At 41.8% G+C, this 22,162-nt stretch overlaps 1 protein-coding gene across 3 annotated transcripts in view; it reads right to left on the bottom strand.

Moving 5' to 3' along the window:
- USP45 (ubiquitin specific peptidase 45) overlaps positions 1-22,162 on the bottom strand; it is a 210,726-nt gene that overhangs the window by 22,176 nt on the left and 166,388 nt on the right. For all 3 annotated transcript variants that reach the window (XM_075340100.1, XM_075340099.1, XM_075340101.1), the window contains 3 exons: positions 12,820-12,901; positions 12,403-12,494; positions 579-635 (listed from right to left, as the gene is read on the bottom strand). In XM_075340100.1, the coding sequence (XP_075196215.1) occupies positions 579-635; positions 12,403-12,494; positions 12,820-12,901 (231 nt within the window). The remainder of the gene's footprint in view (positions 1-578; positions 636-12,402; positions 12,495-12,819; positions 12,902-22,162) is intronic.

Below are 22,162 nucleotides of genomic sequence, written 5' to 3'. Positions count from 1 at the left end.
AAAAAAATATTTTTTTTTAAATGGAAAACAAGACAAAAAGATTAAAAAAAATAAACCATAACTCATAATGCCACATTATTACCAACCTAAACAATTAAATGACCCCTCGAAATAGTAGCAATAAACACCAAAACTGATGAAAATGAATAAAAAGTGTTAACACAATCCCGTCAATAGAAAAATATAGGACTCCCAGATTGCAGTGGAAAAAAAAATATTAAAAGGGAAAAATACCATTTGTTTTTACGTAAAAACAGCAAAACAAAATGTGAATTTGATATTGTCGCAACTGTATTGACACAGTCAACTCCATATGAGCCAACCCTCCCGAAAAAATGGCAGAGACCAATGCCGCACCATAAAAAAAAAAAAAGTTATGCAACACAAGTAACAAAATAACTAAATGGTGCCATAAAAATAAAAAACTCATTCCTCATCACTGGCTCTGGTAATGTAATGAATATATGGGAAATACACTTTTGGTCATGAAAACCAAAAATATTGAGATGATTAAGGGGCTTAAGTAGATTTTGCCAATATACACCACACTGTGGAAATGAACAAGAAGTTTCACTCACCCTTCCTTCTATAATGGGCAGAGAAAGATCAATAAATGCCTCTTTGACAAAGGAAATCTAGAGAAAGGAAATCATGAACCGTAATTACAACCTACTACTCAAACCTCATTTGTAAAAGTGATTTTACCAAAATACATAATAAACATGACTACTGCTCATTTTAGCCTTGCAGACGTTACAACTTACACGGCTTTATGGATCGGAAGATCTAATGCTTTTACCACTATATTCATGGTTATTGGTTTTTAAGAGGTAGAGTCCGCATTCTAGTACAAACCACTCCAAAAAGTGGGCCATTGTTTTCTAGGGGGTGTAAATGTGCATCCAAATGGGGAGGATATGAACCAGATTCTCCACTGCTTATTATTGTAGCTGCATTGTCAATGAGATTGCACAACATCTCATCTATACACTGCAGAAAAAATTCACAGCTTAAAAGGAGGTGTCCCAAGAACAAAGTTCATTTTTATCGCTAGATCTTCGAATGAGAACACTGGTAAATAAGAAAATTGATGCCTGAAATATTTAACCTGATTTTAGATCATTTTTTGTTGCGGATTCTAAATCTATTCTTTATTGATATATATTAAAATTTAATAGAAAACACCCAGTGCTTATGAACACACAAAGACTAGTAAAGGGATGAGCTATATAAATGGGATCCCTATAGCGCCCTATGGGATCTTGATCCTGCCTGACAACAGAGGGTATGACACCGTAACTGTTTTGGGCGCCCCTGTTCCGCGTCGGCTATCCCTTACTATGCCCTATGAAAATAGTGAATTAAAAAATTACACTGCCCAAATCAGTTACAGTGTCATACCCTCCGTTGTCAGGCAGGAACAAGATCCCATAGGGCGCTATAGGGATCCCATTTATATAGCTCATCCCTTTACTGTGTGTTCATAAGCACTGGGTGTTTTCTATTATCAATTTTTATATATATCAATAAAGAATAATTTTATTCTAAATCTACCCTTATTTTATTCCCATCAGCTCTAGTTAATATACCTCATGTATATGCATACAACCGATCAAACACTAGGACCGAGGTCTACTAAACATTTTTTCCTTCTTTGTTATTACAACATGTACGTACATAGATTTGATTTATTTATGAAGAATTTATATCACAGAATAAGAATTAAACATGCATAAAAAGGTTGTCAGTGATACACTGTTCATTTACGGAGATACCTCTTAAAAGTGGGCGCTTTAAAGATTTATTGCGCTAAGTTGCACCAGGGCAATCACTTTGAATAAACCAGCAATAATCCACAATCATGTGAGTTTATCAGTATCCTCAGTATCTTTTGTCTAGATTTCTTAAATCTTGGAGGGATCGTTCACCCTGCTCTTCACTTCACCAAGGTTTTTTGGAAAATGATCCAAGTGGTTCTGGAGGTAATGCTCGTACATGCAAGGTGATGGAGAGATAGTAATCTTTCTACTAGTTAGGTGTATTCATGTGCTTCATAGTTCAAGAAAATTCTGTATAACCATAGTGAAAAAAGACCATGCATCTGCCTCAGCATTGTTCAATGAATCTTTGAAGTGTGGATCTTCAGGAGTTCTCTGATTTGAGGACCATCAAAAATACTCGCCTTTAGATTTTTCATGGTCAGCGCTGGAAATGATGTAGAGATGTAGTTGAAGCATCTTCCCTCTTTGTTTTGAGCCTTTACAAACTGTTTCATCAAACCTAATTTGATGTGCCATGGTAGTAAAATTATCTCGTCAACCAATGGCTCTGCAATTATATTCTGTTCTCTCAGAGGCCACTCTTTACTCTCCCAGTGCTCTTTTTTTTTCCGCTACAATCCGAAAGACAGATGAAACAGGGATATTTAGTTTATCCAATCTGCTGTCCCTGCACAATATTCTTTAGATCCATACAGACTGGCCACTGGTGATCATGGTATGATAATTTCTGTAGGACAAGAGCAATTGTGTTTTGCTCTTCAGTCATCTTAGTTGAGTGACCTATTGCAATTGATCCATATTGTATCCCCACATTTTAAGCTCCGCTTAGAACTAAGAACAGCCACCATTTGCTTGGTTGATATATTGTAGAATCGCAGATGGTCAGTTATGGATTTGACTACTACTTTTTAAAACTTATTTAAATGTGCATTGCATTAAATATTCAAGTATTTGTCACACACGTTGCAGATTATCTTTGATTCCAAAATTAATACTCCTGTCGAGGAATAAATCCCAAATTGCTGTGTGGGTAACTGTATAGTAACTCAAAAAGTAGAGCTGCTACAAAAAATGAATAAGATACTCTGATTCAGAGGAGTGCATATACCTAAAATCAAGTTTACTACCTGAGGCACCAATATGTTATGTGTTTTTCTTTCAATAGTTGCAGAGTGTAATAATTTCCACAATTGGATATCTTTAAAGGGGTTGTCCACTACTTGGACAGCCCCTTCTCATTCCCCTTGTTTGTCCCACAAAAATAAATAAGCCTATACTTACCTTGGTGCGGCCGCAGTTCCAGGGATGTCTGAAGTCACATCCCGCAGCCCACATTACATTGTTATGACACATGGGTCCCGCGACCAATCAGCGCCACTTTCCTTCTCCTTGCCTTCAGCCGTTTGAGCAGGAAGTGAGAGCAGTGCTCACATCCTGATCAAATGTCCAAAAGTGGGAATACATACATCTGATGCTGATTGAAGCCACGCTCCCATGGCCCACATGACATTATGGCACCAAGCCCCGTGACCAAACATCAGTGGAAATCACTTTCGCACCGTATGTCACCATAGGCTTATATATTTTTATGGGGGTGAACAAGGGGAATGAGTAGGCAGTTGTCCAAGTATTGGACATCCCTTTTAAAAATGTTTTCCTGTGCTGAGATAATCTTATAAATGTGCCCCTGCTATGTACAGTTTAAACCCTTGACGACCTTGGAAGCACTGGTACATGTAAAGTCGTGTCTCTCCCTTTGATGCAGGTTCACATGGCGAACCCACATGTTTCTCTGTACTTGTTGGCTACTCTGATCAGCCGACATGTTCCTATAACAGGCGTGGGTGAATCTTCGATCCACCTGTGCCTGTTAACTGGTTAAATCCTGCTGTAAATCTCTGACACAAAACACAAGCCATCATAAGGCTATATTGAAGGAAACATAAAAAAAGTTATGGCTCTTGGAAGAAAAGGAAGGAAAAAATGAAAAAAAAAATAAAAAAAAAATAATAAAAAAAAATCGCTGGGTGGGGAAGGGGTTAATAGCAGTTTCTTATCGTACAGAGACGTAGTCTGATCATACCACGTATTCAGGCAGGGGAGGAAGTAAAAAAAAAAAAAAAAAGTATACAAACATTAAAGCATGGGATTGCAAATAATTCTCTCTTTAAAGGTAAAACATTTTTTTTTAAAAAACAGGCAGGGAAATGCTTTACCTCCCCAAAAGAATCAGCTCTGATCCCGTGCTGTGCTATATATTCTCTTTCGCATCCTCCCCTTCCCAGGAGCTATGGTATGTTCAGACAATGTCCCTGTACAGTCAGATACATCCATTACACAGTACATAGTAGGCACACTTTATAAGATTTCAGCACAGGAACCTTTTTTAACACGTCCAATTGTGGAAATTATTATTATTCTAAGATCTATTGATTAAAATTAATTTTAAAATTAACTTCATTTGTGGGGAAAAAGTAGATTTTAGGCACTCACCATAAAATCTGTTTCTTGCTAGTCTTCATTGGGGGACACAGAACTGCGGGATAGTCTGCTGCCACCTGCAGGCTGACACTAGTATTACATAGAATTAAAAAATGTTTCCTCCGTAGAAGACTATACCTTGCCTCCTAGCAACTGGCCTCCTCAGGGAAGAAGAGGAGGAAGAAGAAGAGGAAGAAGAAGAGGAAGAAGAAGAGGAAGAAGAAGAGGAAGAAGAAGAGGAAGAAGAAGAGGAAGAAGAAGAGGAAGAAGAAGAGGAAGAAGAAGAGGAGGAAGAAGAAAGAAGAGGAGGAAGAAGAGGAGGAAGAAGAGGAGGAAGAAGAGGAGGAAGAAGAGGAGGAAGAAGAGGAGGAAGAAGAGGAGGAAGAAGAGGAGGAAGAAGAGGAGGAAGAAGAGGAGGAAGAAGAGGAGGAAGAAGAGGAGGAAGAAGAAGAGGAAGAAGAAGAGGAAGAAGAAGAGGAGGAAGAAGAGGAGGAAGAAGAAGAGGAGGAAGAAGAGGAGGAAGAAGAAGAGGAGGAAGAAGAAGAGGAGGAAGAAGAAGAGGAGGAAGAAGAAGAGGAGGAAGAAGAAGAGGAGGAAGAAGAGGAGGAAGAAGAAGAAGAGGAACAGGAAGAGGAAGAAGAGGAGGAAGAAGAGGAGGAAGAAGAAGAGGAAGAAGAAGAGGAAGAAGAAGAGGAAGAAGAGGAAGAAGAGGAAGAGGAAGAAGAAAGAACATTGTTAAAACATGCCCAACTGGCAACCAAGGAAGGGAGCTGTGTGCCTCAATGAAGACTAATGAGAAACAGATGCGTACTAAAAATGTACTTTTAATCGGTCGCTTTACAGGGGGTCACAGAACCATGGAACATCCTAAAGATAACCGTAGGGTTGAAAACAGAAAAGTAAATATTCTGTTGAAATCACAGAACTTACTGAAAAGGCTCAAGTGAAGGTTTGAGCCACTGCTGCCTGCAGAGTCTTCAGCCCAAATTTGCATGTACAGAAGCAAAGTTGTGGCCCTTGTAAAATTTTGAAAAGTATGAACTAATGCCCAGATAGCTGCAACGCAGATGCCCTGTGGTGGACCGCCATTGCAACTATCTGGGAATCAGGTCATGCTTTTGCCATTGGCCTACACTAGGATGCCAAATTGGTATGAGAAAAAAGCGCTAATCGTCACTACTCCATAGTATAACACTGGTCTATCCTATAAAACATCGGATAGCCCTCGTTTGTGTTATATGCTCGTGTTAGCAAGCCCTAATAGGGGTTTTCCAGTTTCAGAAAACCCTTACCTCTTGGATGCAGCAACAACAACAAACAAATCGTGCTTTAATCACCCTCCCCGGGTGCAGGGCTGAGGCTCCACTGCTGCTCACGTTGTATGTTATTATTTGCAGTGCTGAAGTCGCATTGATAGCTCTACAGCCTATAACTAAGCAGGGGACAAAGGCAGGGGCAGTGGGATCAAGTATTGCAGAGCTGAAATCCATATCATGTCAATTTATGAATGGAGCTAACCAGAACCTGTTCCATTATCAGACAGTCAGATGTTACATTGTCTTCAGGGCGAGAGCCTCAAAATAGCCGGATTCTCAACACACAGTCTTATACTTGTCTTACAGCATGTACTGATGTTTTTCTAGAAAAATGTATCTAAACAGGATCTTTCACCCCATTTTTCATGTTGAACTTGGACACTCAATGCAATAGTGGCAGTAGATCTGAATAAAACTTTGATTTTAATTTCGTCTCTCCATTATCGTGATTTTAGCTATCAAAAATTTGACACCCAAGATAGTTTTTTTCTGTAAAGTCCAAGTGGACACTACCACAGAGCTTTCACTGGGGTCAAGTATTTCTTCCTCTTTCTGACAGTGTGCAATCATAAGCAGGCAGCAATATACTGGAGCAAGAAATATACCCCCCCAATAACTTAGATCAAGCTCTGTATGAGACATGTACAGTGAGAGAAATAAGTATTTGATCCCTTGCTGATTTTGTAAGTTTGCCCACTGACAGACATGATCAGTCTTTAATTTTAAGGGTAGGTTTATTTTAACAGTGAGATAGAATATCAAAAATAAAATTTGCTGTGTGTAACGACAGGTAATCACCTCATTATTAGCAGCTCTCAATACATTGGATCGAATAGACAGACTGCGACCCTATAATTAACACTGAGATTGCTTCTGCTGTGAGCTGGACGCGCCCCCTGGGCTGTCCAGATCACAGCAGAGGGAGATCGCCACCATCTTTGTGGAGCTCACAGTGTATGCTGTGTGCTGCACTTTCACCCTGTCATCCGCTAGGGATGTGTGAGTACCAGTGCTGGGCGGCCGCCGCTACCTTGTCTCCCCCTCTCTCCCCGCTGCCGCCACTCCCCCCTCTCGTGTGCTCACCTTGGGCCTCCACTCCTAGCAGCTCAGAGGGGCACAGTATACTAAGGAGCGCAGTATAAAGTGGGGCACAGTATACAGTGGAGCGCGGTATACTGAGGAGCACAGTATACTGATGAGCACAGAATACAGGAGAGCACAGTATACAGCGGAACACTGAATACAGCGGAACAGAGTATACTGAGGAGCATGGAATACAGCGGAGCACAGTATACTGAGAAGCGTCGTATACAGCAGAGCACAGAATACAGCGGAGCACAGTACACTGAAGAGCACGGAATACAGCAGAGTACGGTATACTGAGGAGCACGGTATACAGCGGGGCGCAGAATACAGTGGAGCGCGGTATACTGAGAAGGACCGTATACAGCGAAGCGCAGAATACAGTGGGGGGTGCGGTATAGAGCGGAGCGCAGAATACAGTGGGGGTGCGGTATAGAGCGGGGCGCAGAATACAGTGCGGGGTGCGGTATAGAGCGGGGCGCAGTATACATTGGGGAATAGTATACAGTGGCGCACTATGCCAGTGGTCCACGGTGATACATTAATATCACTTTGCGGTCACCAACAAGATGGCTTCGAACTGGGATCCTAAACTTCATTCTCTCTTATCCTTTTGGAAACACCCAGAACGGGAAGCGTGACACACACATGAGAGTAGATTCCACCCACTTTTACTGCAGTAGTAAATGTGAGCTAGTTCTACAGTAAGATTTCAGCAGCTGCTCCCCCTAGTGTTTAAGAGTGGAAAATATCAAACTTTTAAAATATTTTTTTTATATTTTGCTCAAATTAAAAACAAATAATATTTAAATAAAACATTAAAAAGGTATGTGCCCACGATCAGGACTCTCTATGTCATGAACGCAGCGAGTCCTGACCTGCGGGACCATGCGTCTCTTCCGCAGGAGAACAAAGCTGCTCGTACCCACGATCAGGGTTCAGTGCGCTGCAGTCTCCTTGCTGTGTTCTCCCTACAGAGGACGCATACAATTCCGCAGCAAACAATTGATATGCTGTGGTCTGGAAACATGTGCTACAGATCAGTGTTTGCTGCTGAAAAAACAAGCACCGTGGGCACGGGATTTCAAGAAATCCTGTCCACTATGCTTGTACTGTACAATGCTGCATTTTGTTTGCAGCAGACGCTTGCTGAGTCCAAAACACAGTAAACACTGATCATGGGCAGCACCCTAATACTTTACAGTTTTTCAGTTATTGATTTTTTTTTTTTTTTACGACACCTTCCCTCTAATGATTTAGAGATTATCTGCAAAGAGGAATGGACCAAAATTCCTCCTGACATGTGCGCAAGTCTCAACATCAACTACAAAAAGTCTGACTGCTGTGATTGCCAACAAGGGTTTTGCCACCAAGTATTAAATCTTGTTTGCCAGAGGGATCACATACTTATTTGTCTCTTGCAAAATGCAAATCTAATATATAAAGCGGAGTGTATGTGTGTATGTATGTATGTATGTATGTGTGTTTGTCCGCTAAAGGAATCCGCACCGTCGCATTTACAATCATGAAATTTTGCACAGACGCCTCATGTGAGCGTCGTAGACTATGTTTTGATAGAAAAATGTAACCCCGTGCTTTAGGCCGGGGCCACACGGGGACTACTGCGATCCACTTGCATGACGCTCGGCTCGTGCTGGCAGTACAGCAGAGCCGAGTCTCATGCTTGTGTCCCTGCAACTGAGGTCCGTTCGTGCGAGCAGACCTCAGCTGCGGGGGGCGGGCCGGCACTCAGGAGGGGAGGGAGGGATTTCTCTCCCTCTCGCCTGTGTAGCCGGCTATAGACATTCTCGCATTGCACTGGCAGTACACCGGTGTACCGCGAGTGCAGTGCGATTTTTCTCTCGCCCCATTCACTTGAATGGGTGCGAGAGAAAGAGTCTCGGATTACAATCGCAGCATGCTGCGATTGTTTTCTCGGTCCGATTAGGGCTGAGAAAATAATCGCTCATGTGTGCTGTCACACAGGCTAGAATTGGTCCGAGGGGAATGCGATGTTTTATCGCACTCCACTCGCACCGATTTTCTCGCCGTGTGGCTTAGGCCTTACAGTTAGTCTCTAAAATCCTGCCGCCATTAAACTGAATGGAGGTGGGAGCTATAAGTTATTATTAGCAACTGTCAGTGGTTGCTTTAGGAACAAAACAAACTGTTAGTTGAAGCTTATGTGTGAGGTTATATGATGTCGGTGGAGAGATAGCCAGGCAAAGAGACAGCCGGGCAAAGAGACAGCCGGGCAAAGAGACAGCCGGGCAAAGAGACAGCCGGGCAAAGAGACAGCCGGGGAAAGAGACAGCCGGGGAAAGAGACAGCCGGGGAAAGAGACAGCCGGGGAAAGAGACAGCCGGGGAAAGAGACAGCCGGGGAAAGAGACAGCCGGGGAAAGAGACAGCCGGGGAAAGAGACAGCCGGGGAAAGAGACAGCCGGGGAAAGAGACAGCCGGGGAAAGAGACAGCCAGGGAAAGAGACAGCCAGGGAAAGAGACAGCCAGGGAAAGAGACAGCCAGGGAAAGAGACAGACAGACACACACATAGATGCAGACACAGAGATGGAGACCGATAGACTGATACAAATACAGACAGAGATAGAAATAGTCAGATAGAGACAGACACAGACAGACAAGGAAAGAGACAAACAGAGAGACAGACAGACAGCGACACACAGACAGAGACTGGGAGAGAGACAGAGAGACAGTTACTATCCCGGGCAACGCCCGGGTACTACAGCTAGTACATTTATTTAATCTATACGTGATTTTCTAGATTTTATTGTGGATATTCTCTCACTGTTAAAATTAACCTACCATTAAAAATTATAGACTGTTCAGGTCTTTGTCAGTGGGAAAACTTACAAAATCAGAAAGGGATCAAATAATTATTTCCTCCACTGTATTGCCAGACAGTCTTCTCTCCTTACTGCAGAGTGATGACTGAAGTGCACCAGAATTGAGGCTGTTTAACTATCAACTTTCAGCTCTCATCTCTGGAAGTTAGTGTGGGAGAATGGTCAGCGCTACAGAGTTGTGTCACACTACAAACACTTCTAGTAGCTCTTCTCTCAAATTCAAATGAGCTTTATTGCCAGAAACAAATACACATTAGCATTGCCAAAGAAGTGTAGTGCTGCCTACCCTGCTATAGTGCCCTTCCTTAACCACAATGACTGGTGGAAATGAAGGCCACTAATCACACTCAGCTCTGCTTCATCACATGTAATCACTGAAGTGACAAGAGCAGTCAGTTTTCATGTCTCACACAGAGCCTCTTCTAAGCTATTAGTGGGGAATTGTTCTTTTTCCCCTTATTTGTCGACACCTGCTTATGATTGGCAGCTAGAGATGGGCGAACTCCTCCATGTTCGTGTGACTTGCCCGAACTTTTTGTAATGTTCGAGTTCAGGTTCTGAGATAACGCAAACTTGCGTCCGAACCCCGAACTTGGACTTTACAGTTATGGGATGGGGTGGGGTTGTAAAATAAAGAATATAGTTAATAAGAAACATTGTCATTATACTTACCGCTCCCGCGACGCATCCTGCAGACCCATTCAGCCGCTGTCTCCCGGCCGCTTCTCCTCCTGGGTCTGATCATTAACGTCCGGTGGTATTCACTGCATTGCTCGTCACTCTTTGGCTGTTTTCGGCTGTGTTCGCAGTGACGTCAGGGTTCACCCAAGTCCATGGCTTAGCCATGGATTGAACTTTGACTGTCACTGTCAGCCTTCTTCTCGCTCTGTATAGACGTTTTTCTGTACAGAGCGATGAAACAGAGCTGACATTGCTCTCACTGTGGATTATGTCGGACCAAGGATTTTTTTTTTTTATATAATAAAGATGGAGTCGCTAAATGTTTTTTTGTTTTATTTCTAATAAAAAATTCGTTTCTATGTCTTGTGTTTTTCTTTTTACTATTTACTAGAAATTCATGGTGGCCATGTTTAATTTGGCATGACACCATGAATTTCGGGCTCAGTATCAGCTGAGAATACAAAGCTGGTGTTAACCCCTTTATTAGACAGTGTGCCACCGCCATCAGGGCCACTGGACAAGACGGGTAAAGTGCCTGGAAGTGGCGCTAAGAAACAATGTGCCATTTCCAGGGGTGACTGCAGAGAATCCCAGCCCCCAGCTACCTGGTTTTACCTAACTGGCGATCAAAATACGGCAGGAGCCCACGCATTTTTGTTTTAATTATTTTTTTAAATAATTAGAAAAAAATTAAATGGGCTTCCCTGTATTTTGATTGCCAGCAAAGGCAAGCAGATGGGGGTGGCAGCCCGTAGCCATCCACTTTATCTGCGCTGATAATCAAAAGTACCATGTAGCGCTAAGTCTTTTTTTAATTATTTATTTTTTAACACTACTATATGTGTGAGGGACCCAACAGCCAATCATAGACACTGTCACGTAGAATGAGCGTCAGTGATTGGCTGCTAGAGTAACCTGGAATCTGCCCATACATTCTAGATGCTAGAATGTATGGGCTGGTTTCAGGTTACGCCAGCATCCAATCACAGATGCCTACTCTGTGGCAGCATCTGTGATTGTCTGTTATTTTAACAGTAAAATAAAACAACAGAGACATTTTTTTTCATTATAAATAAAACAGAAGACGTTTAGGACTCTATCTTTAATACCCCCAAAAAAAACCTCCGACGTAGTCCAAAGGCGGGCGAGCATCTTCAGCTCTGCTACATCTGTGCGAGGAGAAAGACAGGTCTGCTCACACAGACTCAGGTACAGACTCAGCTGAGAGCTGTCAGAGACTTCACTCGAGTGCACAGCTGAGGCCAGTCAGCTGTGCCCCTGGGTAACCTCAACTGACGTCACTGCAACACTGCTGTAAAGTGAGCGCTTGTTGGCAGTGAGAGTACTGACGTCAGAGTCGGGGTTAGCCAAGGGCACAGCTGATGTCACCGCCGACTAGCGCTCACTTTCGGCAGTATTGCAGTGACGTCACAATAACATTCACACCAGACTGGTCACATGGCTATGACGTCATGGAAGGTCCTGTAGTCAGTGGAGGTTACCCGGGGGCACAGCTAACGGTGCTTGTTTGTCTTTGTGAGCAGACCCGTTTCTCTCCTCGCACAGATGTAGCAGAGCTGAAGAGATGCTTGCCTTTGGTTTACGTTGGAGGTTTTTTTTGTTTTTTTTATTTTACAGCCCCTGTACCCGAACGGTAACACAAAGCTCGTGTTCAGGACCTTGTGCACGAACACTGTGTGTTCAGTATGAACCCTGAAGTTTACAGTTCGGGTTCGCCCATCCCTACTGGCAGCACAATGAGAGAACTATTAGAAGTGTGTGTAGTGAGACTCAACTCTGCAGCACTGTATGAGTGCTAAAAGCTGTAAGATAATTACACTCCGCAGAACTCTAGCATGTCATCACTTTGCAGAGAGGATAGTAAACTGTTTGTCAATACATGTCTCATACTGAGCCTGTTCTACGCTGTTGTGGAAGCGTTTTCTTCTTCCAGTGTGTTGCTACCTGAATGACTGGTCACCAGAGGAAGAAGTACAAGCTCCCAGTTCAATCTCTCTGGTCTCGCTCAATTCGACTCAAATTATTTTTTTAATTAACAATTTAGGCGCCAAATACATTGATCGCTAATATCTGTTAACTGCTTTTGAGCACTACGGCATTTTCTATACCAAATTATACAGCCATTACTTACACTGATAAGAAGTTCCTTTCTTTTTCACACATGTATGTACTTACATTCTCACATTCTTCACACATGACTGTGCTGGATAATTCACCAACAAATATTCTGTCAATAAAATTAGTTCTGATGCCTTCTCTTCCATACGCTAGAGATGCACAAAAAAACCTGGTGGTTAATAGCATAAAATATCGGTGTCGACACACTGCAATATTACTAGCATAATAATCAAAGTATGCTTTCCATGATGTACGCCCCCTGTCCACTAGATGGCACTAAAGAATCACTAGCCCACGTCCAGGAAGCTATTCCGTGACTTCATAAGCGGAGGACAGTGGGAGGCATGCAAGCAAAACAGTGTTCCAAAAATCGTAAGGTATCAAACAGCTACTAGATCATAAAAAACAGCAAGTCAACGATATCAGCCTGGGAGGGACATGTATGTATATGTGTATAGTCAAATGACACTGTACCTTTGACTTTTCTCTTTGTATCCTCATCCGCAGTTTTAGTGGTTGGGTTGTTAAATGCTTTCAAAATACCAGATTGTATACGCTGCAAAGTCAAGAAAATGCTTTTAAGAGCATGCACAAAGTAAATATGCTCGAATATACAATGTCCACTTAAAGCATGGATTTGTGTTAAGACTGTTCTTACAGTTAATTTTCTCATAAAAGGTCTCCGGACAGTCTCCACTGGCCTGTGCTTTCTAGTGTTGTCCTTGACACAATGGAAATGGCAGGAAAATGTCAGCAACGCTAATCAATGGCCACAATGGGGACCTAGCCCAGCCAGGGATTGGCGGAGCGGCCACATCTGATCCGCTGAGGACAGGCAAGCACAGACTGACATGAGCATCCGGTTGGACCATTTATTTATTTTTTAATAGTTTTGAGCCCTTTTATGAATACAAGTTATTGGCTGGAAAACTGAGTATTTAACACTTTATGCAGAAAATATATACAGTGCAGTACACCAAATTAAGATTTCCTGACTGGCTGCAGCGGTCTCATGTCCCCGAGTTGGGATGTCATTAATTCAGCAAGAGGTAGTGACCGTGTTGGAATGGAAACAATGAGGGATTGGAGACGTATTGCTTGTTTTAAAGAGTTTTCATATTTTGGTACAGAAAAATACCCACTGGAAGACCCCTTTTATATCTTTCAAGGCCAAGATATTTTATTTTGTTTTAGATCAGCTGAAGATTTGTTTCCTATTATTGCTGCAGAGATTAAGAACATTTTGATTCCAAGAAATACATTCATAGGGAATAGCTATGCATTTCAGACATACTCAAGCATCCATTGTCAAAGAACTGGAGTGTGTCTGAAACACGCAGCTTTTCACATGAATATTTTTCTTAGAATCCAAAAGGTTCTTAAACAGTTTTTAACTTTTTCAATGAAGTCACGTTTTTTACTGGGCACTTGAAGCATCTTTCCTTTTTATTTTCCATGGACATACAAGTTTGGTCAGAACAGATTTCCATGCTCCTGGATCATGAGAACCATATTGGGTCAGCTGGCTAAAAAATAATTCCACACTAATGCCACAATGAATCCTGCCTGCATTCAGGTAAGAGGTGTCTTGAAAGAATGTTTAGGCCTTATTCAGACATTCATGTTTATTCACAAAAAAATGATACGAGGATCTGCTGATAAGTCTTTGGCTTTACCCAGAAAGAAATGATAGAGAATGATGAAACTTTATATTTATTCCACATCCTCTCCACTGGTGTCAACACACTTCTTACATCGGCATTCCAAGTTCTGTAAGCCTAGCAAAAAGAAGGATTTCGGTTGTGCCTCAAACCAGGCATCTGTAGCAGCCATGGCATCAGAAATGGGGTGAAATTTGGTACCCTTTAGGTGTTTCTTCAGGTTTGGAAACAGATGATAGTCAGAGGGAGCTAGATCTGGTGAATAAGGTGGGTGGTCAACCAGATGGAATCCCAGCTCTGCCAGTGTTGCCGTGGTTGCTTGTGCAGTGTGAGCGGAGGCATTGTTTTGCAGGAATAAGATTCCTTTGGACAGCTTGCCGTACCTTTTGGCTTTAAGAGCTGCCTTCAATTGGTCCAAAAGTTCAATGTAATACCTTGCATTGATGGTGGAACTCTTTTGAAGGTAGTCCACTAGCAGCACACCCTCCTTATCCCAGAACACTGACGTCATCACCTTAGTGGCTGATTTTTGCACCCTGAATTTCTTTGGACGAGGAGAGCCACTGTGCCTCCTGACTGCTTTTTCTTTTCAGGGTCATACAAGTAAATACAGGTCTCATCCACAGACCATTAGATCCAGGAAGTTCTTATCAGTCTGGAAACGCTGACTAATGGACCGGGAAGTTTTAATTCACATGCTTCTCTGATCTGTTGTCAGACATTTGGGAACCCACTTTGCAGAAAGCGTCCTCATGTCCAAATGTTCATGGATAATGACACAAACATGTTCACGGGAAAGCCCCATGATGTCTGCTATTGCTTTAGCTGAAATTCGTCAATTCTCCAGTATGAGGTTGTGACAGCAACGACGATCTCTGGAACAACAACCACTTTTGATCGTCCAGGATGTTCCTCATCATTGGTGCTGAAGTGGCCTGTTTTAAATTTGGCAACCCAGTTCTTGAAGGGCACTGATCCTCCAATGTCTGCGACATATCACCATGAATATCCTATGCGGACTTTCCGTGCAGAAACAACGATTGTATCCATCCACTGCTCGCAGTTGGTGTGAATATTGAATTAGACTCCGCCATTCTGTTTTCCCGCGTGCGTAGAACACTGTTGCCATAAGCAACAAACACAATATTTTGAAAACATACATTAGACACATAAGGCTGGTTTAATATTTGCGCCGTTTTAACTGGTGGAGGAAGGTTGAACTAGATGGACCTAGGTCTTTTTTCAACCTAAGTAACTATGTAACGGAAACGGAATCCAGCACAGATGCAGTACAGTTCATTTATTTACAGTGCAAGCGCAACACCATGCGGTCGTGTGCTTCATACACATCCGCATGTGTCCACATGGTGTTGCGGTCCACATTCAGTTTCCGTCAAAACGACACAAATGTGAAACATTCATTACCATAGAAACAAAAAAAGATCAAAAAGCCAAAGACTTAGCAGCCCCTCGTATAAGTGTTTTCGATCTGAATTTAATGAGTGTTTGGTCTGTGTCAGTTTTGCCATGAGTGATTTTCGTATATGGATAAATAAACCACAAAGTGTCTCCTATAGTTTGTAATGTTATTCATCGACAGCGCAAAGAGCACCAATTGTACCCTGATGCTTTCCGTGTACTGTCCGTGATTTTCACAGACCTATACAGTTGTATTTATACTTTTTTTTTCTCTTTAGTGATTTCCCTTTTTTTTTTTTTTTTAAACATAGAATAAAATAAACGGTTTGGCGATATAAGGAGGAATTAAAAAATGGTCTACAGTGGAAGGGAGGAGGAAAAAAAAGAAACAAAAATGGGAACAAACTATTAAACAAAACATACAATAAATAAGGTCTGGCTAAGTTACCGTTTGGTTTCAACTATGTTTGGGTAGATCTTTCCTGTTGATTCCTATTTTTTTTATTCTGTGAATAATCTGATTTCTTGATTTTTCTTTTGTGTTGTATTATTTAGATTTCTATTTAGGGAAGGCATTATAACAGTATTTTCATTTTTATGATATATAAAGTATTTTTTTTATAGCTTGTGACAATTCATAGGCTCTATGTGTTGAGACTCTTCCTATGACATCAGATATTGGTACTTTTTACGTATAATTTCTGTAAAAAATGGATGTCTCCATGATTTTTGTATAAACACCAACAGCCCCATACAACACATAACCATTCTAATCTGAAAATCAGAGCGAGATCATGTACTGTATGTGAAATATTGGCGTCTTATGAGGACTTAGAATGTGCACCACATTTGGTATTTTTTCTTTTTCAATTGATTTATTTGCTGAAGTTCAAAGTCTTTTCTAACAAAAATGCCACAAGAGCGGACATGAGCTTCTTTTTCACATGGATAAAATGTAACACCATGTGCACTTCCGACAATAGGAAGCTTATTCTTTTAATATTAGAAGCTTTTTTATGTGAATGTTAAAGAATCTGTGCAAAAAAACACAGAATAAATTCTGTGCAAACGTGAGCTTTTTTATTTTTTTTTGCCAAATAGATACAACTTTTTTTGTGATGCCATCAGCAAATCAGTAGGCTCAGAGGTCGTCGGATAACTTCATTCTCAAGACTCACCACTTCTGCATTTGAATGAGAAAACTGAAACAGCAGGGATTTGGAGTGCCAAGTAACATTTCTTTTTATATAATGGTTCCCCATCACTAACCACTTTAGAAAAAGGAGTGAAATCCCCTTTAACAAACAGTGGGAAAAAAAAGTTTTTAGTCAGTCACCAGTTGTACAAGTTCTTCCACTTAAAAAGATGAGAGGCCTGTAATTGACATCATAGGTAAACCACAACTATGAGAGACAAAATGAGACAACAAATCCAGAAAATCACCTTGTTTGATTTGGCAAGATTTTATTTGCAAATTATGGTGGAAAATAAGCATTTGGCCCATAACAAAAGTTCATCTCAATATTTTGTTGTATATCCTTTGTTGGCAATGACAGAGGTCAAATGTTTTCTTTAAGTCTTCATCAGCTTGGCACACACTATTGGTGGTATGTTGGCCCATTCCTCCATTCAGATCTCCTTTTTGGGCCTGTCGCTGGGCAACACCTACGTTCAACTCCCTCCAAAGGTTTTCTATGGGGTTGAGATCTGGAAACTAGCTAGGCTACTCCAGGACCTTCATATACTTCTTACCAAGCCACTCCTTTGTTGCCCTGGTGGTATGCTTGGGATCATTATCATGCTAAAAGACCCAGCCACGTTTCATCTTCAATGCCCTTGCTGATGGAAAGAGGTTTGCACTCAAAATCTCACGATACATGGCCCCATTCATTCTTTTATGTACACGGATCAGTCGTCCTGGTCCCTTTGCAGACAGACAGCCCCAAAACATGATGTTGCCACCCCCATGCTTCACAGTAGGTATGGTGTTCTTAAGATCAGGATTCTGTCTCCTCCAAACACGATAAGTTGTGTTTCTACCAAACAGTTCTACTTTGGTTTCATCAGACCATATGACATTCTCCCAATACTCTTCTTCTTGATAGTCCAAATGCTCTCTAGCAAACTTCAGACGGGCCCGGACATGTACTGGCTTAGGCAGGGGGACACTTCTGGCACTGCAGGATCTGAGTCCCTGGCATGTGTTACTGAGGATAGCCTTTGTTATGGTGGTCCCAGCTCTATGCAGGTCATTCACTAGGTCCCCCTGTGTGGTTCTGGGATTTTTGCTCAATGTTCTTATGATCATTTTGACCCCATGGGGTGAGATCTTGCGCGGAGCCCCAGATCGAGGGAGATTATCAGTGGTCTTCTATGTCTTCCATTTTCTTATTATTGCTCCCACAGTTGAATTCATCACACCAAGCTGCTTTCCTATTGCAGATTCAGTCTTCCCAGTCTGGTGCAGGGCTACAATTTTGTTTTTGGTGTCCTTCAAAAGCTCTTTGGTCTTCACCATAGTGGAGTTTGGAGTGTGACTGATTTCTGACAAAAATGATTAAATCTGCGAAAGAGCTCTGCAGCTTCCTTCCGAAAGACTCTTCTGGAAAATCTCAGCTACATACTGAGTGAGATCAAACCTTTTTATCTATATGTATTTGTTTTGGTGTTGATTGCACCTTTTTGCACTAGCTCGGTTATTTATGCTCCAGCATAATTTTAAATGATTTAATAAAAGGTATATTTTATTCCTAATTGCTCATATTTCTATTGAATTGTACGGAAAGTGGCTTTATATCCCTGCATTTCCTTCCATCACGCCCACAGTGACACGATTAACCAACCACAGTGTGTGAATATGCAGGGATAAGTGATGGTGCTTCTGGACCAGTCTAGGTCCACCAGTGCCACGATTAAACATCATTCAGTTTGTGGAAGAACTAATTATACTTAAAAGATCCCTTCTCTTGACAGGTGTGGATAGCACTATATGGAGAGAAGGTATTCACACCAGTGACTATGTAAGGGAATTATATGAAAAGCAGAAACTGCTGTGTGAATACTGACATGAAAAATCCAATAGTTATATGTAAGAATGAAAATATGAAAATGGAATCTGCATTACTGCCATGAACATATGAATAAAGAGAAATTTAGCTATTGAATTGATCAATGCAACAGAGCCCCTACACTACGCCAAAGTATTTCTCTACGTTGGGGTCCCTAGCTAGTGTGTGTACTCTCATGCAGTAAAAAAAAACAACAACAAAAAAAAACAAAACAAAAAACAACTTACCGTGTATGGGAAGCTGAGACCCAGGCTATATATGCATATAATGTGGACTGGCTATTGGGTGGGGCCGAGTTCACAAACGAAAGACTACAAATCAATTAAGAAATAACGTCTGGAACATCTGTGCATACCTTCTCGTCATATAGTGTAGATTTTTTTTAGGTTTTTGCACCCAGTTCAGACTCAGAATGGAGTTCCAGACGTTATTTCTTGATTGAGGTGTGGATAGCAGTCACAAATAGCAACTATCGCCATGAAGGGCCTATCCTGTCCTGCATTACACCGATAACCCATTGATGTGAATGCTTCAGTTCTCCTGTGGTGTGGCTGCATGGAAACACTTGACAGATTTTCCATAAGTTTTAGATGATCGTCAAATATCCTAGAAGAGGAATATTTTGTAATTTGCCTATTTCCAAGTGGAGTACAATTTTAACACTTCATATTGCAGAATATCAATCTAAACACAATATAGTATTAAAGTGTGTATATTCACTTTTGGGCTGGGGACTAGGACCTGCAGTATACGCTGGATGGCTTAAAAGGAATCACTTTGCCAAGATAAGCCAATGGATGATACCTCCAAGCAGAGAATTGAAAGGGATTGTCCAGTGAAAACAAGTTATCACCTATATACAAGTAGAAGGTGGAATTTTTTTCCCCATTAAGGTTTGTGTACAAGGCGTTGTTTTTAGGCGGATTCCATACAGAATCCACCTGAAAAAGTGCCACAAAAGCTCTCCATAAGATGAACATAATGCGCAAGAACAACAAATTGACGCCTGCTTTCAACTCTTTGAAGTACAGAGTAAAAGTCACTGGAGTAAGAATGACGGGAAAACCACCAGAAAAGCCGCTTCAGGAAAATGATCGCCAGTGTTTTCTTGAAGCGGCTTAGTCTGGAAAAACACAACAGCTGTGGTGAAGTCTAAAAGACATGTGCCCATACCCTCAAAATGGATGGCAGTGTGATTGCTCGACCAACACTCCAATGATTCTCTATAGCGCTGCCGTGCTCTGTGCTTTTTTTTTTTCTGGCAGTCCCATAGAAAATGAATGAAACAGCAATTGGGAGTCCAACTTGCGGAGTCATTTTGTAACAGTGATAACCCACATCTGCGTGTAGAGGTGAGACACCCATCGATCTGCAAGCTATGAATGACCCTGGATATCGGTCATAACTTGCTTGTTGTATTCACTAGACAAACCCATTAATCATCCAAGGGAGAAATAGAAAGTAGTAGTGAGGTTATGGTTATTGTGTGGTGGGCAAGACTCGACGCAGCAGTGGCATCAAAATCAGTATTACATGTTCCAGAACCAAATAAATCCTCTTGCATTACATACACATGATAATACTAAACAAATGAGCATACTTTTACTTACATTACAGTTATTTTTTTACATCTGATTGATGACCATTATGTAGTGGTGGCAGATACAACCGTAATGGAGTGTAGCTATTCCATCCAAGTAGCTACCGGACGTGAAGAGTACATTGCTTCATGGTAATTCTTAATGGATGGTCTCTAGAACACTCATTCACCCTCCCAAGAATCTGACTATGGGACACTGCAATAGGACCATTTTGACATTCTACTGTAGGTAGGATGTATCATTAATGTTTGTTTTTCCAAGTAGTTTGTCCCCATGTTTTGAACAACTGCAGAAGCAAAGACACAGCCATACCCAGCCACTTTTTAAGAGAATCTGAAAGCAAAAAAATTGCTAAATGACATTTCTGACCTCAATCGTCAATACCATCAGTATCGACTTACAGGAGAAGCCTTTGCTATGCCTGATCTACAGTACCTTCTAATCTAATCACACGGCACTGAAGACTAGTAACACACACTGCTAACCTCCTGCACTTCAATTCTCCGTAAGATGAAGCAGAGGAGGACACCTTGTGTCACAGACTGCTTCAAGACCTTTTTCATGGTCAGTCTTCAAAGCAAAAGAGTCGGAAAACGTCAAACAAAACAATAGCTTTTCTAAGGCAAAATGTAGTAGAGCAACTAGCTTTAACTGCAATCTAAGCCTTCTTCAGAGAAGCTCTTACACTTGTGTGACAAGTGGGCTCTGCAGTGCGTATAATAGCTTTACAAGTAAGAAATAGAAAAAGAACAGGCATGTGGAGTTTCAAGGAAAGCAATTATTCAGTGTTATGTTTGGTACAATACAGCTAAGGGTCAATTGTCGCTTACATTTGAAACCTTGGGTCTCAAGGTCTGACACCTGGTTCAATTTGCTTATTTGTAAAAGGGAAGACCTCAAGACCTACACTTGGAAATAAAAGGGATGCTAAATGAAATCAAAATCAGTTTGTCCTCGAACATAGAGGTGCATGTCAGGCATGCAATCTTCAAAAATTGGAGTTCTGGTATAGAAAACCACCCTTTATTAAAGGAAATTGCAGTCTTGCTCATAAAGTGAAGTGCTGAAAATACATATAAATGGAGTGGTAGCTGATTGTGCTGATAAGAAAGGATTATATGTAGCGGTCATACATCACAGCATTGTATGAGCCCAACCAAACATTGCCATGTAAAGTGTCACACCTGTGCAATCAGTGCCAAAGACATTGGCCCAAGTCAATAAAAGGTCTTTCATAAGATTTCCGGTGTAAAACAGATTGTAAAGTCACAAAACTTTTGTGCAACTCAAAGCTGTGCATAAGTTTAGCATCTTTTAGCATTTTCACGCCAGTACCACCTAGTTCTCCTGACAAATTCTTCACAATTATGGGTGATGTATCATTTAGTTTACTGAGTGTAGCTGATATGATGGTCACAGTTTTCTGGGCTGCAGAACTAGCAGAGATCAGATGTTAGACTATGTATAATTCCACCCACCCTACAGCTTTTTTGGGTACAATGTAAAGTGACAGAAAGCTGGTGGCAAGGTGGGACTAAGGGGTACTTTGCACGTTGCGACATCGCAACTGCGATATCGACGGGGTCAAATCGAAAGTGACGCACATCCAGCGTCGGTAACGACGTCACAACGTGTAAAGCCTAGATGTGCCGATAAACTATGGCAAAAGCATCGTAATTCAGTGATCTGTGTAGTATCGGACATTTTCATAATGTCGCACCAATAGGAGATACGATGTTGTTCCTCGTTCCTGCGGCAGCACACATCGCTGTGAGTGAAGCCGCAGGAGCGAGGAACATCTGCTTACCTGCCTCCACCGGCTATGCGGAAGGAAGGAGGTGGGCAGGATGTTAACGTCCCGCTCATCTCCGCCCCTCCGCTTCTATTGGACGGCTGCCGTGTGACGTCGCTGTGACGCCGCACGACACGCCCCCTTAGGAAGGAGGCGGGTCACCGGCCAGAGCGACGTCGCAGGGCAGGTAAGTGTGTGTGAAGCTGCTGTAGCGATAATGTTCACTACGGCAGCTATCACAAGATATCGCATGTGCGACGGGGGAGGGTAATATCG

This window comes from Anomaloglossus baeobatrachus, chromosome 3 (genome assembly GCF_048569485.1).
Source record: "Anomaloglossus baeobatrachus isolate aAnoBae1 chromosome 3, aAnoBae1.hap1, whole genome shotgun sequence".
NCBI lineage: Eukaryota > Metazoa > Chordata > Amphibia > Anura > Aromobatidae > Anomaloglossus > Anomaloglossus baeobatrachus.
This window is presented reverse-complemented; position numbering and strand designations above follow the sequence as displayed.